Source organism: Physella acuta, unplaced genomic scaffold, assembly GCF_028476545.2.
Source record: "Physella acuta isolate Inbredline_101_S28 unplaced genomic scaffold, ASM2847654v3 ptg000862l, whole genome shotgun sequence".
Classification (NCBI taxonomy): domain Eukaryota; kingdom Metazoa; phylum Mollusca; class Gastropoda; family Physidae; genus Physella; species Physella acuta.
The window spans coordinates 81,254-96,547 of record NW_026732379.1 but is presented as its reverse complement, the minus strand read 5'-3'; the positions used below and the strand labels follow the sequence as shown (position 1 = coordinate 96,547).

The 15,294-nt window shown below is 35.7% G+C and overlaps 2 protein-coding genes across 2 annotated transcripts; one reads left to right on the top strand and one right to left on the bottom strand.

Annotated features, from left to right (window-relative positions):
• The first annotated feature begins 32 nt into the window (after positions 1 to 32).
• LOC131952258 (neuronal acetylcholine receptor subunit beta-4-like) lies at positions 33 to 10,328 on the top strand. Its single transcript, XM_059314826.1, has 8 exons — positions 33 to 156; positions 2,321 to 2,667; positions 3,145 to 3,275; positions 5,727 to 5,844; positions 7,518 to 7,676; positions 7,841 to 7,970; positions 9,043 to 9,215; positions 9,611 to 10,328. The coding sequence occupies exons 2-8, from the start codon at positions 2,350 to 2,352 to the stop codon at positions 9,980 to 9,982; spliced, it is 1,401 nt and encodes a 466-aa protein (XP_059170809.1). The 5' UTR covers positions 33 to 156; positions 2,321 to 2,349; the 3' UTR covers positions 9,983 to 10,328.
• A 961-nt stretch (positions 10,329 to 11,289) lies between these two features.
• Positions 11,290 to 15,294, bottom strand: LOC131952241 (acetylcholine receptor subunit beta-like). Its single transcript, XM_059314794.1, has 5 exons — positions 15,202 to 15,294; positions 13,703 to 13,872; positions 13,425 to 13,597; positions 11,402 to 11,634; positions 11,290 to 11,313 (listed from the first exon to the last, which is right to left on the bottom strand). Exons 1-5 carry the CDS (start codon positions 15,292 to 15,294, stop codon positions 11,290 to 11,292), a joined length of 693 nt encoding a protein of 230 aa, XP_059170777.1.

The following is a 15,294-nucleotide window of genomic DNA, read 5'->3' as shown; positions in this document are numbered from 1 at the left end:
TATGTTTGATCCTTTAAGCTTAGAGTAGACTCAACTTGTTTTTTTTTTTTAATCTTATGAGTGAGCTAATAATAGACCTGTATTATTATAATTAAGACTATGCTTTTCTGTTAACTGGATGACGTCGTATATATTGGACCATTCAAATTTGTGGAGGTACAACTTTAGCAGGTTTTTTTTTCTAAACGAAAGAAATATTTCAGTAATACCGGATTTATTTTGTTTTGCTATGTTGAAGACAGTGTTTATTTATTCAGTGTAAAGCGTTTGGTATTTTAAAACCACATCTAGCAAGATGTTGTAAATATTTGATTTACAATCATTAATCTACACTGTTATTAAAGGTGTATTGATATTATCAGTTCTTTGTTCGTCAAAATAGGACAGTAGTTCGCTATCTAACATTGACGAGTAGGCCTGTGTGTTTATAGTTTGTGACCGAATATCTCATTGGTAAATTGTGGAATTGTACGTGTCATAGAAACGTAATGCTAACAGATGGTCCAATAAATGTATAGCCAAATTATGGGAATTTACTTGTCATATAGACATTATTGACATTTTTTGGCAACATCTAATTGTCAAGCGGTACTATGACTAAGTTGCCTTATGTACATTTTGTCATTACGTGATCAAAGAGTTCGCTTTAAAGCTGGGGTCTTTTTTTTTTTGGGAAGGGGGGGGGGAGCTTATTTGTCAAATGTTGTGCCTTATAAAGACCTGCTATAGTAAAACTATTAGTATATTTTATTGTGGCATAATAAAAAAAAAACTAAAAAAAACACAGAAATTATACAATTATACGATGGTATGGCTGCTAACTCGAGTTGCGGATCTGTGTCCACCCACATCTGTTTGGTAACTAACTCATGTTAAGGACATTAAGGACGAGGCGTAGTGCTGACAACATTATCCCTTCATTTGATGCGAGGGGGTCGTCCATAAATGACGTCACACTCGTAGGGGGAGTGGTCCGTAATTTTGTGACGCTGTGTGATGGGGGGGGGGGGAGGTTTCAGATAGTGCGACGTCACACTTTTGCTTTATTAAAAAAGGAATGTTAGAAAACGAATTTTAGCCGTTATTTCGCGTTTTAGAAAACTATTTTAATACATTGTAATAGGAATTAATTAACATACTCTATGTCGACAGCGTTCAGACAAGATTTTGGAAAAATATTGTATTTTAAGAAAAATTCAACTGCAATTTTGAGGGGGAGGGGTTATAGGCTGAAGTGTGACGTCATTTTAGGGGGGGGGGGGTGAATCTGGCTTTTTGTGACGATGTGTGACGGAGGGGAAGGGTGAGGTAAAAATCGTCAAAAAAGCGTGACGTCATTTATGGATGACTCCTGATCTCAGAAATTGGTGAACTCTGCCTCATCTACCATATTGACCGTCATTTCTGAAAAAGTAGCTTTAAAAAACAACAACCTTAATCCTAGTGAAATTTAAGAATATGATTGAGGACAACTGTCCTAGAAGTTTTAGTCCTTTTGCACCGTTGATCTCTTTGTGTTAAACACGCATGATTAAAAAAAACACTCCAGAAATCAGTGGATTAATTAGTAACGATTGGAAATAATTAAAATTTCATAATCGATTTTCTATTTCTATTTTTGGCTTTGTATTGAAATAGCCCGAGGTGGCTCCTTGTGTTGGGGGGGGGGTCGTGTGTGGTTCAGGTTTTTCAGCTTTTGTCAACTAAAGCTGTTTTAACAATTTAACGATAGGCAAACAGAAGTGGCGCTGAGTGAAAAATTGATTAGTCGTGTTCGCAAATGTAGAACCCCTACTCATTTTACTTGACGGGATACGTTTGCCTTCAAGTCGATTTGGTTTTTTAGCTTCAGCACGTGACCGGCCTAATTAGTGGTCATGGCCAGCCCAGCGAAGATCTAAAGATAAACGTGTTTCTCTATTTGCCGAACGAGTGCAGCTTTTCCCGCGAGTCAAATCAGCACGTTAATATTTTAATAAGAAAAATGTGAAAAGAATGCGAAATGGTTAAATGTAGTTTCTTAATGTCATTTACGAGAGCTAGAATTAGAATACGACTGTCAATGCGACTTTGGAAGTAGTTTTTGACAAATTATATAAATATACGGCTCTTTAATCAAAACTTCGAATTTTCGATTTACGCACAATTAAGATTAAACCTGCTTCTACCTTTTCCTATTTAGGTATGGATAAATACCATTTATTAGTTGTATGCTTATCCTTACTTTCTTTTGAATTTCAGAGTAAACGGTATTTAAATGTATTAAAAAAAATTATAGATATAGGCCTAATTAATGAATGTTAATTTTCACCATACACAGATTCTGAACTAACTCGATTCAATCACAAGATGCTTTTCCTATCTGGAACCAAGTTTATTGGATGGATTTATTGTAAACTTTTCACCCAACTCTCCACTGTGGTTGTGTGCGCTATCTGCCTGAGACTTGTAGGTCCAGCCGGAAGTCAGACGTACGAAGACGTCCGGTCCATCTTCACCGAGACGGTGGAGAACGGCGTCTACCACACGGACATCCGGCCACTGGTCAACCAGTCCAAGGCCATACAGATCAGTGTGCGATTTGAGGTCGTGTCCATAGTGGAGGTCAATGACGTCACTCAGAGCTTTGTTTGTAACGGATTCATGGGATTTTTCTGGACCGATGAGGTAGGCGGCGTCAGATGTTTACTCAGTATAGGCTGCATGCATGTTTCTGTGTAAGTATATATATATATATATATATATATATATATATATATATATATATATATATATATATATATATTTATTTATTTATTTATTTATATATATATATATAAATATATATGCCCCTATATATATATATATATATATATATATATATATATATATATATATATATATATATATATATATATATATATATATATATATATATATATATATATATATATATTTATTTATTTATATATATATATATAAATATATATGCCCCTATATATATATATATATATATATATATATATATATATATATATATATATATATATATATATATATATATATATATATATATATATATATATATATATATATATATATATATATATATATATATATATATATATATATATATATATATATATATATATACTGTGATTACAGAAGCTACAATGGAATCCCATGATGCACGGCGGCCATCGTGTCATCCACCCCCTCCCACAGAACATCTGGAGACCCAGGGTTATCTTGATGAACACACTGGGTGACAGGGACCTCTTTGACGACGCTAAAGCGTAAGTCGAATGATGAGAAGTTGTCTCACAAAGTTAACCAAGACGCCTATTATGTGGTCAGCGTGTGTATTTTTGGTCAATGAAGGCGCCTGTTTACAACATCACTGGCACATTTTGTCCTATTTTTACCAGCTTTTATTTAGTTCGCAACGTTTTTTTTTTGTTTTGTTTGTTTGTATGTTTGTGGCAAATCTTGTAACTCAATTTTGACCCTCTTCTAATGCATCGATTTCGTTCATACTTTCTAGATAAGTTCCACTTCGAGGACAATACACGTCTATCTATTTTTTTAATTTAATTAGATATTTAATTAGTCATTAAATATTAATTAAACGGTATTGAAACTAAGGGGAGATAAAAAAAATAATAATTCGATAGCTTAATATATCCAATGACAGAAGGGGAGATCACTAGCTAGATGCGATAACCCTAACAGTCGGATGAGCTGTGGTTCACGAGAATGTTTACAATAGTAGAGCCGATCGATCTAGTGAATGCTATTAGGGGCAGATAATAAAGTTTTTAAACGATTTGAAACTAAGGGGAGGTAACAAGATTAAGAATTTGTTGTCGTCTGTAAAATATGTTAACGGACGGCTGCTTTCATACCAGCACCTGCTTAGTGATGCTACTTACTGTCTTTCTGATATTGTGCCCTAACAACCACATTTTCGTTTCTCTTATTTCATTCTTCACTGTCTGTAACCTAGCTACGAGCCAGTAAAAGAGACTTCACATTTAGCTATAGATCCTGATTGAATTTTTTTGACAATGCATTTGAATTACACATTGGCTTAAAATGTTAAAACGCATTCTATCGCTGCTGATTCTAATCTGAACATCATGGGCGGTGTCACTATCATTACACCGGTTATTACTGCTTCCTCAACCAGTACACTTTGTTCTGCATATTTTGTTATTGACTACGTACGAGAAGGCAGCGCACATCTGCGAAATCCAAGACTTCGAGCAGTTGTGTCAGTTGGATTACAATTTGTTTCCTCTAGCTTGTTTCATTACACAATCAACCAGTCAACGAAATACCCATGTTGTGTTCCAATCTGTACAATAAATGTTTCTGGTAATTGGCCATCGTATATCACTTTTATGACCTTATTCTAACAAACTTATAATCCAGCTATGTACCATATTATTACAAAAGATAGAATATAAAAAAAACTGGCCTAAACGAATTAGCGCCTGCTTCAAATTTTTCTCTTAACTCAGAATTTTAACAATTTTCACCGTATTACACCTCAGTCCTTCATCACATCCGAAGTATAGAGGACTTATTTTAATCGGGCAAAAAATTATCAATCCAGATTTATCAAAATTAAGAGGTTTTATGCGTAATCCATTCTGAAAAACTGGGCTTTGCAATCCTGTCCGTATGTCTGTGTGTCTGTCTGTGTGTCTATGTGTGTGTGTGAAAACACGATTACTTGAGTATCGTTACAGCTAGGTTGATGAAATTTCATATATAAGTATTTTATCAAAATCGTAGATCCGTATCAACGTTTGAGCGATTTCCGATAACCGGAAGTGGTACTTTTTCTACTTTGAATTTTTCAAAAGCCTATAACTTGAGTACTATTTCAGATAGATAAATGAAATTTCAAATGTGAGTAAAAGATCTAATTTTCTACCTTCAGTTAAATTTTGAGTCATTTCCATTGACCGGAAGTAGTAATTTACGCTACTTCCGATTTCTCAAAAAACTAATGTAAATTTTTAAAATACTAATAATATTGCGCACTATTTTGCACTTTTTTATTTGGCGTTCACTTGGTGTGCAATTCTTTTGTCTAGAGATTTTATTCTATTTTTAAAACTTTAAATATTTAAAGTGGATTAAAAATCATGTCTATAGCCCGAGTTCCCATCCCCTGTTGTTTTATATAAGAATATTTGAGAAAGTTTAAGGGAGATCACTCCCGGTTTATTTAAAAGGATAACGCTTCTTAAGGGGAATTTAATTGGAGTCGAGTAAAGTTTTAGGGAAGGAAAATCATGCACTGTAATTATTAAACCTCTTCCGGACGGTCGCGCGCGCGCACACACATATACACGCACGCACGCACTCACGCACACACAGACACACACACACCCACACACACACACTCTGTACGCCTCTGCGTGCTGGTTTTAACCCTGATGACTTTTGTTGGACTCAGTGTTTCTTCCAGACTTTTTTCTCCGGGGGGGGGAGGGCACTTGAAATTTTCGGGGGGGGGGGGGTCGGTAGACTTTCTTCGGGGGGGGGGGGGGGCGGACACTGTTAAAAGTATATATTTTCTATATAAATTATAAAAATTTCATTTCGTTCGGGGGGGCGGTAGAATTTTTTCGGGAGGGGTTTGCCGCCTCAATGTCAATGACCTCAACATTTGTTCCACAGACCTATTTTTGTTGGACTTGACGCCGTCACTGACCTCAACATTTGTTCCACAGACCTATTTTTGTTATGGCCAATGGGACAACGTTTTGGCTGCCCGGAAGTTTGTTTCCCGTGTCATGTCAGCTTGACCTGACCTACTATCCCTTTGATATCCAGACCTGTGTGATTAAGGTAATCCACTAATTGATTTTCTAATGAGGTCAAGCAAACTCTTGACCTAATAATGTGGTAAGCTAACCAGGGCGAACTCACAATTCTGCGCCCTATACAACTGTGTGTGACGCATGATTAACAGTTCGAAATTTGTCTGAGATAATTTGTCCATGAGATCAATTGTCCTTGAGACAACTTGTCCTGAAATCATTTGTCAGGGACATTTTGTCTAAAATCATTTGTCCTGAAATATGTAATCGAAATGCAGTTGTAGCACTGATTAGGTACGTCTTAAGAAATAAATATGACGACGCGTATCACAATTTTCTTTATAATCATAGTTGCTTTTGGGGAAAGAATAGGTATAGTTTGAGCTTTGTGACGCCATAGAGAAGGGGTGGCAGTTGGGGGGGGGGGGGGTTAATCAGCAACAATGGCGTAACGTTATTTTTTTATTTCGTTTACAGAGTTTAATCGTTCTATATAACAGATAATCTTTACTAATGTTTAATTTAATTACAATTTCAGCTTCAGCCCCCCCCCCCCCCTCCAAATAATCGTGCTAGAATTGACGCGGAGTCTATTGTCAAGTACTCGAGTGCTGTGAACATAGTTTATAAGGACAGCAATAGAATGGTTTATTTACACACGCTGTGTTGAATGGCTTCGTGATTTAAAACTGATCGCAAACTTTTTTTCTGATGGGTACGACTAATGAGATTTGAAAAAAAATTCAAGCCTGCATAATTCATGTCAATATAACCTTCATTACAAATGTCAATCGATTTTGTAATACAATAGGATATAACGTATGCAAGACAACATTTGTAATGGATGGGCCAATACAACGCTATTGTGGAATATAGTGCTTTGGGTGTTTAGATTTCGATTTAATGTTTTGTGTTGTTGGGGAAGATGGGGGTGGGAATACAGTACGTTGGTGTTGTTTTTTTTTTAATTTAAAAAAAAACCGTTAATGGTCAAACGTCTAAATTAAATAAAGTAGGTTTGGTCATATCGCTGATAATAACATTGTTACTTAATACATATTTTATTGTAAACTAGCGTACCCGTCCCGCGTTGCTGCAAAATTTGCGCTATGCGATGGTGTCACCCAATGTGGTATCTGAAGGCCATCTTATATTTTCATTTTAGCGTCACAGTGTATTTTACGATTTTTCTATTTGGTGTCACCCCCTAAATTGTGTCACCCTGTGTGGACCACACTCCTCCCTGCCTTGTGGTGGTATTTGGGTTATGTACGCAGAGGCTTGCACATTTGAGTGAGCCTTTTGTAGTGTGTATCCGTCCAGCCCTCGAGGTGAATTATCGACTTTGCAGCCCCCCATCCCCTTCCTATATGTATATATATATATATATATATATATATATATATATATATATATATATATATATATATATATATATATATATATATATATATATATATATATATATATATATTCACGGTTGTCGAAAAAGCTCCGCACCCAATTTGGAAAGGTTCCAAGTAGTAGTCTATATTCTTATGTTCAACTGTTTATAATTCAGTAATGCAGCTCAGAAAGAGCTTTTATTTTTGTTTCAACTCCGTATGGCGCCCACTTACTGTCAGTGCCCGGGACGATCGCCCCAGGCACCCCCTAGCTACGCCACTGTATGTACGTACTGATGTTCATATTTCTCCCCAGTTGCTAGCCATGTCCCTGTCAGTGACGGAGATCGAGTTCCTGACACCAACACCCAACGTCTCTCAGAGTTTCTTCACGCCCAACGGCGAATGGGAGATCCTCAGCGCCACTGTCAACATTGGGACTGTCGACACGGGAGCCAAATTGCCGTCGATTGAAGTAACCTATTCCCGATAACACAACCTCAAACAGGATTAAATTATTTTTTAAAAATACAAATTCTATTCATCAATGTTTTTAAATTTTCATTTTGTGATTTTAAAAAATGATTTTGTCATATTTTGTTCAATTAATAAAAAAAATAAAACATTGTGCCTCTACAGGTATCCTTTGTGCTCAAGAGGCGACCATTTTTTGTCCTGATGAATATACTCCTACCCGTTGTGTTTCTTTCGTTTCTCAACCTCCTAGTTTTTGTCATACCGGTGGATTCAGGGGAGAAAATCGGATACGGTAATAGACTACTCTAGTTAAAACATTGAATTTATTTTAAAATATTTACAATGCATTAATTAACGAAAACAGATATTACATGTTTACATTCCCCAAAGGTTAAAATATACAAAGAAGAAAACGTCTTTTAAAGACACGCATTGCTGTTATTTTTTTTACTTCTGCTTTTCAAATAACCCGCAAAAAACCATAGATCATTATCATTAGAAAAAAAAGTCTTCGTACATTGTAATCTTGCTAATTATTAACTTTTGGCACAGGCAGATCTATCTAGTTATTACATTTAGTTACAATCGTCACATTACGAAAAATAATTGTAGGTTTGAGCACATTGTTTTTACTGCAGTGTTAAACTTCAAATACGGCCACTTTCAAGAATGTTTAGAATATCTATTTACTGTTTACATCTACGCTGTTTTAACTACTCATTTTAGAAGTCCATTGTAGAATTTGTCCACTTTGTTCTTGATTTTTATGTTGGACGGGCTTCCCTCCAACACAGTTAAGTATTATGTGTCAAACTGTTGTGCGCCATTTAGACTTTTGACTCCAATATCAGCTTTGTCAAATGACAGTGGACTCATCTGTCTAATTGGAAGCTATGTTTATAGTAATCTTCTTCTTCTTCGTTCTTAATTTTAGTTTTGGGAGGGATCCCCTCCAACACAATAAGGAATACGTGTCAACTGGTTATGCGTCATTGAGTCCGATGTCAGCCTGAATTTCTTTTTGGATTTGCTTCCATAGCCTTTGTCCATCCAAGAACAAACTACAAGGCAGCAGTTGTTTTGGAGTTGTCTCTCCTAGAAGAGTGGCTGTCCCCACGGTTCGAACTTTTCGGTTTAGCAACCATGAGCTTTACCGACTCGACCACGCCGACCCCAGTAGAGTAATAATATGCTGATGTTTGGTATAATGGTTAATGTTAGGGGCAGACATTAGAAAGAAGTTTACTACTAACGAAATAGTACGTGTAAAACGATTCTATTATGGGATGATGACTACCCCCTCCCCCCCAATTACACACCCATCCAATTTAAAAGTGACGTCACGTTCAATGTTTCGTTGCCAGGTATCACAGTTCTGTTGGCCTTGACCGTGTTCATGTCCATCATCAGCAGCATGCTGCCAAGGTCATCGCTGTCCACGCCCAACTTGACCACCTACATCTTCATCCTACTCATTATCTCCATGCTGACCGTCATCGATAGTATCATCATCGTATACATCTTTAACATGGAAGAGGTAAGGACGATCACACTCATTGATACTATCATTCATTGTTTATATCCCTAACTTTAAGGAGGTAAAATTAGTGTCATTAATATTATCGTCATCGTTTACATTTTCAAGACGGAAGATGTAAGAACAATGCAATAGAGAAGGTTAATGATAAAACAGGTTTTTTTTGTTTTGTTTTTGGAAATTACTCTTGACATAGAATTTAAATAAATTTTCAGTACTTATAAGTACCGTCAGAAGATAAAGGGTTAAAAAGCCGGGTTTGTTTACTCAACAATACCAAAGTCAGTATTAAACAGCGTAATGCTAAACAATTCTCACTACCTTTGTCGTGTAAATTAATGTGCTCACGATTCTTTATTTTAACGAAATTTTAAAAATGCGATTTTTTTTCACAGAAAGAAAAGGTACAAAAAAGAGCACAAAACAATTTCCAGCAGGCGTTTAAAAAAGTCAATGTACTCAGACGAGCCATCTCGCCCATGGAAAACCACACCTCGACCAACCACACGACCAACCACACAACCAACCACATGAACGGGAGTCGACAAAGCCTACAGTCGATCTCGTCATTTGCACTCACCAAACAACCGCGGACCGACGAACAGGATGACGAATCGCAAGGTTCGATGGGAAGGGAAACCGAACCCTCGGTCAACAAGTACAAGGTGGTCGGCAAGCACATCGACAAAATTTCCTTCATTGCTTTCTCCGTCATCTGGATATCAGTCACACTTGGGTTCATTATCAGCATGGCGTTAAATGAGTAAACAAAAATGTGTGAGTTAATTGACAATTACGTGAGTGATTATAGTTGAATCAAGGAAAAAAAAATATTTAAAATTTTGGGGTCATCCATAACTGACGTCACTTGATGTCGCTGAATTTTAGCTCCTCCTATTCTGCACAATATACTGTGGAGAAAATTCAGAACCCCTAACACGCTTTAGCATCCATCCCACCTTCAATTTAAATTTCTTGTTTGATTTTGGCTAAATAGTTTTTGAAGGAAATTTATAGATCTAGATCTTTCTACCAACTGTTGCTGTTAGATAGCTAGCTTGATTATAATAAAAACTAACAAATCATTATTTCATACTACAAAGGTAATATTAGATAAACTAAGCAATCTTCATTCAATTTCCAAAGAAAGAAAAAAAAAACCTTTAAAAATGCTGAAAACCTTTTTCACAAAATTACCTTTTAAAAATACACCTTCCAATTTTTCACTAAATCCACCCCCCCCCCCCCCCGACCAAATGTTTGATGTAATTTATTGAGGACTCCTTTTGTAAAAATTAATAATTTTCTGTGTGTACATTTTCACATATTTTCATAATATGAAAAATACAATAAAAATAGGCTATTGATTTAAGACTGAATATTGATTTCAACATATAGTAAGCACATTCATGTAGGTCTATAGGCCAAGTCTATTAAGAACTGAATGTTAATATTTAATTTATATAAAGAACTTTAATATTTTATATATTGCCCATGAAGTACTACATTTTTAGTAATAATTATAAAGAAAAAAAAACAACAATTTAAGAATTATAACTGCACAGAAAATACAGGAATAGATAAATATGTATTTTTCATAAAGTTTACATAAGCTCTAGAAGAGTCTTTAAAAAATTGGGAGGATATAGAGATGATGGTTTGTGTAAAAACACGGAAGGGAGTAAAAGTTTTTCGTCAAGTTTTCGCCAAACCAAGCAAGGCTCTACTAAAGTTAGAGAGCTGTATCGGCCAACATCAAATAGATGCACCTGCTTGTAAAAACAGCAAGTAGATAAACAAGATTTAGTTGAATTTAGTTAAATAAATGCATGAATCAGCTGAACCCTGACTCACACATACGACTGGAAGAAAATCTTGCTGAACTCTAGGCACAAAGTTACGAAGAATTTGTAGAGGATGGGGGGGGGGGGGCGTTTTTTTCATGTAGGCCCTACTCTAATATTAATAGTGGGGAACTTTCTTTAGAAACGAACAGAGGGCGCCGTAATGTTAAGTATAACTGCTCGTTAAACCATTGGTCATTCAAACACTGACCAGTCTTACGTCAACATGTTTACAAAAGTGGAGCACACAATCCCTGTAAACAGCAATAAATTAACGTAATTAAAATAAACATTGAGCCGGGTAGCCAGAGGCATGTGTTCAACATGGTAACGTAGGGAAACTTTCTGCGACTCCTTGCCCGTCAGCGTTGCCATTGTCTTTGATGTTTCTTTTGTGTCGCGAACGCTCTCGTTGAGTTTCTTGAGTTTTTCGTCCTCCTTTGATGGGAGATCACTCTCGCTGTTGATGAGCTGATGTGTAGATAGGATATTATGACGCCGTTGGACCAGAAAAATGATGCCGTTTCCGATGACCCCGAAAAATGCTAATAATAGCAGGCTTGTCAAGTGAAACACTGGAAAAATAAAAATAAAACAGATACATGTTTCTCTTTATAATGTGTTCTTTCCTTAAATAAATATCTACAAAAATCGGATACTAATTTACCAGAGGCCATATTTTGCTATATAAACGTAGCAAGATTTCATGAAAATTGGTTGTGAATTAAAAAAAAAAGTTTTGTGGGTTTTTCTACGCTGTACACTGTTCTTGTTGTTTGTATGGTCCTCGATAATTCACACGGCCATAATGGAAAAAAAAATAGGTGAGCTTCTACTACCTCGCCGAGGCTGAAAGCTGACCAAACGTTACCACCTCCGTAGGTAAGCATATACATTTTAAATAAAGTCGTCAACAATACCACATCACACTTCCAAGGGTCGTACACCGCAACCCTGGAATGTTGAATAAAATAGTGGTAAGAACTGCTGAAGGAGTCTAAACCCACAAAAGGCCGTATTCTCGTGAAAAACAGACGCGAATTTTAAAGCTGTATTGAAAATCGAAGTGTAACTACTTTTTAAAAAAGACAACACTAATTACGTAACTACACATAACGAAGTGTGCAGGGGCGGAACTACAGTGCCGCCAGACCCCGCAATGCGGGGGGGGGGGGGGGGGGGCACGCCATTTAGGGGCCCACGGCCGACCATAAAAAAAAATTGTTATAGTTAAAAAAATGTTCTTGCATTTTTGACTTAATGTTTGTTTTGTAAAAAAGATTATCGTAGCTGCGGTTGGATTATCTTTATTCTATAGACACCACCCCACGCTCATTTTTCCTTCGTTTTTAAACCACTGTGAAAGCCGAGTTCTCTTTCTCCTACAATGAAACTTATCAAAGATAAGCAAACGTTCAACCCACTTCCTTTTTTAAATAATCAAATAGTGATGCTCATAGCCTCTTTTTAATAGATTTGTACTAAACAAATTAAAAAGCAATTACTTCTCTTTATTATTATTTGTTTATAAATTACTTACTAAAGAATGACACTGTATAAAAAGAAAATGTATTTAGGATAAATAAAATAAACACAAAAAATCATAAAAATAAACATGACACGAGACACCATTATTTACAGAAAGCTTTCATGTTTTATATTCTTTTGACCGATATGATGTTAGTGGACTTAGGGCAAAGATAATTTAAAACTGATGTTCACAAAACAGACTAATGCACTTACACTCATGACATGATGTTGTAATTTGTTTCAATAAAAAAAAAAAAACGTATTTCTCATAACACGAACAGGCCAGCATGAATAAGTATCCTATGTTCGTATGTTGTGTTTGAGTATATATATATATATATATATATATATATATATATATATATATATATATACATATATATATATATATATATACATATATGGGCCTATATATTTATATGGGGGGGGGCCTAAAAAATTTTTTTGCGGGGTGGCCCCTTTTTTTCTAGTTCCGCCACTGGAAGTGTGACGTTTGTTACACGCTTTTTGTGTGACTGGGTTCACGATATAAACTTGCCACAGGCCTTTCTCCTACCTTTATCTATCACATACGAAATCACAAGACAAGCCTTCTTTTACGTTCTATATATATTTATTTTGTCATCACATAGACGGCGTGTTCAGCCAGGCTACGCCATGTTCTTGCCTTCTTCTCTACTTACTTCTTCCTCTCACGCATGCGCACAACTACTGTTTTTTTCTGATGCAATCTCAAAACACACTCCCAAGATACGATCCAACAATGTTTCACTGTTATAACGTTGACTGTGCTGAATAAACAACACTAATTACGTAACGACACCGAGCAACTGACCCAGTAGAGGCAGGGTCTCCGAGGTCTCGGGGAGGGTGTCGCTGATGACCCCCATGAAGACGGTGAAGGACAGCATGACGGTGATGGAGATGGACAGCTTCTCCGGCTCGTCTGGTCCCATTAGGAAGGCTACGTTGCCTAGCAACGATAGCAGAGTCACAGGGACCAGAACTCTGAAGACGTAAAAATAAAGGAAAATGAAAAAAAAAATGACGACGACACTCCGTTGCCATACGCAATCATTGATTAATTTAATAAGATAAATAAATGAGACCAACGTCATCACAATACAGGCTGGTCTTCTGGAAAGTATTAGTTTAAAGTGGCAGTTGCTGTAGTTTGAATCGTCGTTCGCGACTATAGTTTTCTTTGTGCCTCCAGGTGTAATCCAGAACTGACCATTGGTCATCATGTAACTTAAGTCGATTCCTGGTTCAGTGATCGTCACCTGTCAGCAATGGAATCAACAGTTATAATGGTTCCCAGAAAAATGCGCAAACAGAAAAATGCACAACAGAAAAATATTCAAAGAGAAAAAATGTACAGAAATACGCAAAATTTAAAATACGCAATACAAACTATACTAATACACTTTGATTTTGTCATATTTCGTGGAAACATGTTTTATTATCCAATAAATTACACGTACTCACGCTTTGCCAACATCTATAAAGTTAACGTTTTTTATAGAAAATAAATTCCCTTGCGCACATTGTTCTGCGCGGTTTTCCGTTGCGTATTTTTCCGTTTGCGCATCTTTCTGTTCGCCGGTCAGACTTCATGACGTGTAACGACCAAAAGCGTTCAAAAACGCGACGTCATTTATAAGCGACCCCCCCTCCCCCCCCCCCCCCCCCCCCCGAACATATTTCTCCACACATACATTAACTTGACTGTCCGCGTAAACCATGGAACCCAGTATTAGAGGGCATGAGTGTTTGTCAAACGGATATTTCGAGATGTCGACCTATTGAAAAAAAACAAGCGTTTTTAGAAGATGCTTTAAGAAATTAATTCACAGAATTAAATTAAGACAAATATATATATATATATATATATATATATATATATATATATATATATATATATTATATTATATATATATATATATATATGTATATAGTTAGAGATGTTGGATGGATATATAAATAAAATGTAAGATGCCGCGTTAAATGATATCCGTTTGTAATTAACAACTTAATTATATTTACATACTTTAATACTCTTTACAATGACATTTTTTACAATGGTATACATTTCATGAATATTTGAGAATGAGATAATTATTTTAAAATGACATTTATTTTTACTTTAGTGTACTTTAAAATGACATCGTATTTTATTTAGAGTGATATAATTTACAATAACAATACTCAACGCATATTAACATAATTTACATACATCACCAAGTCATCAAGCTTTAAAACGTTAACATACACATACATTGATTTACTTTACATTGACATAGTTTATATACATTAACAAACAACATTACTTATAGTAACATGCATTACATACACTGACATACTTTACATACAATGACATATTTTACATACAATAACATTGACATACCTTACATACAATTTTATACTTAACATACGTTGACATACTTTACGTACAATTTAATTCATTCCATACAATGGCATACATCACATACAATGATATACACTAACATACACTGACATACTTTACATACAATAAATTTAATAAATTACATACAATGAATTAGTGGGCCTACATTACATACAATGACATACACTAACACTCACTGACATACTTTACAAGATACTTCAAGGTTGACAATCGGTTCCCACGTGATCTGACCAGTGGACAGCACCCACACGTAGTCCTCGTCACTGCCCAGGTACAT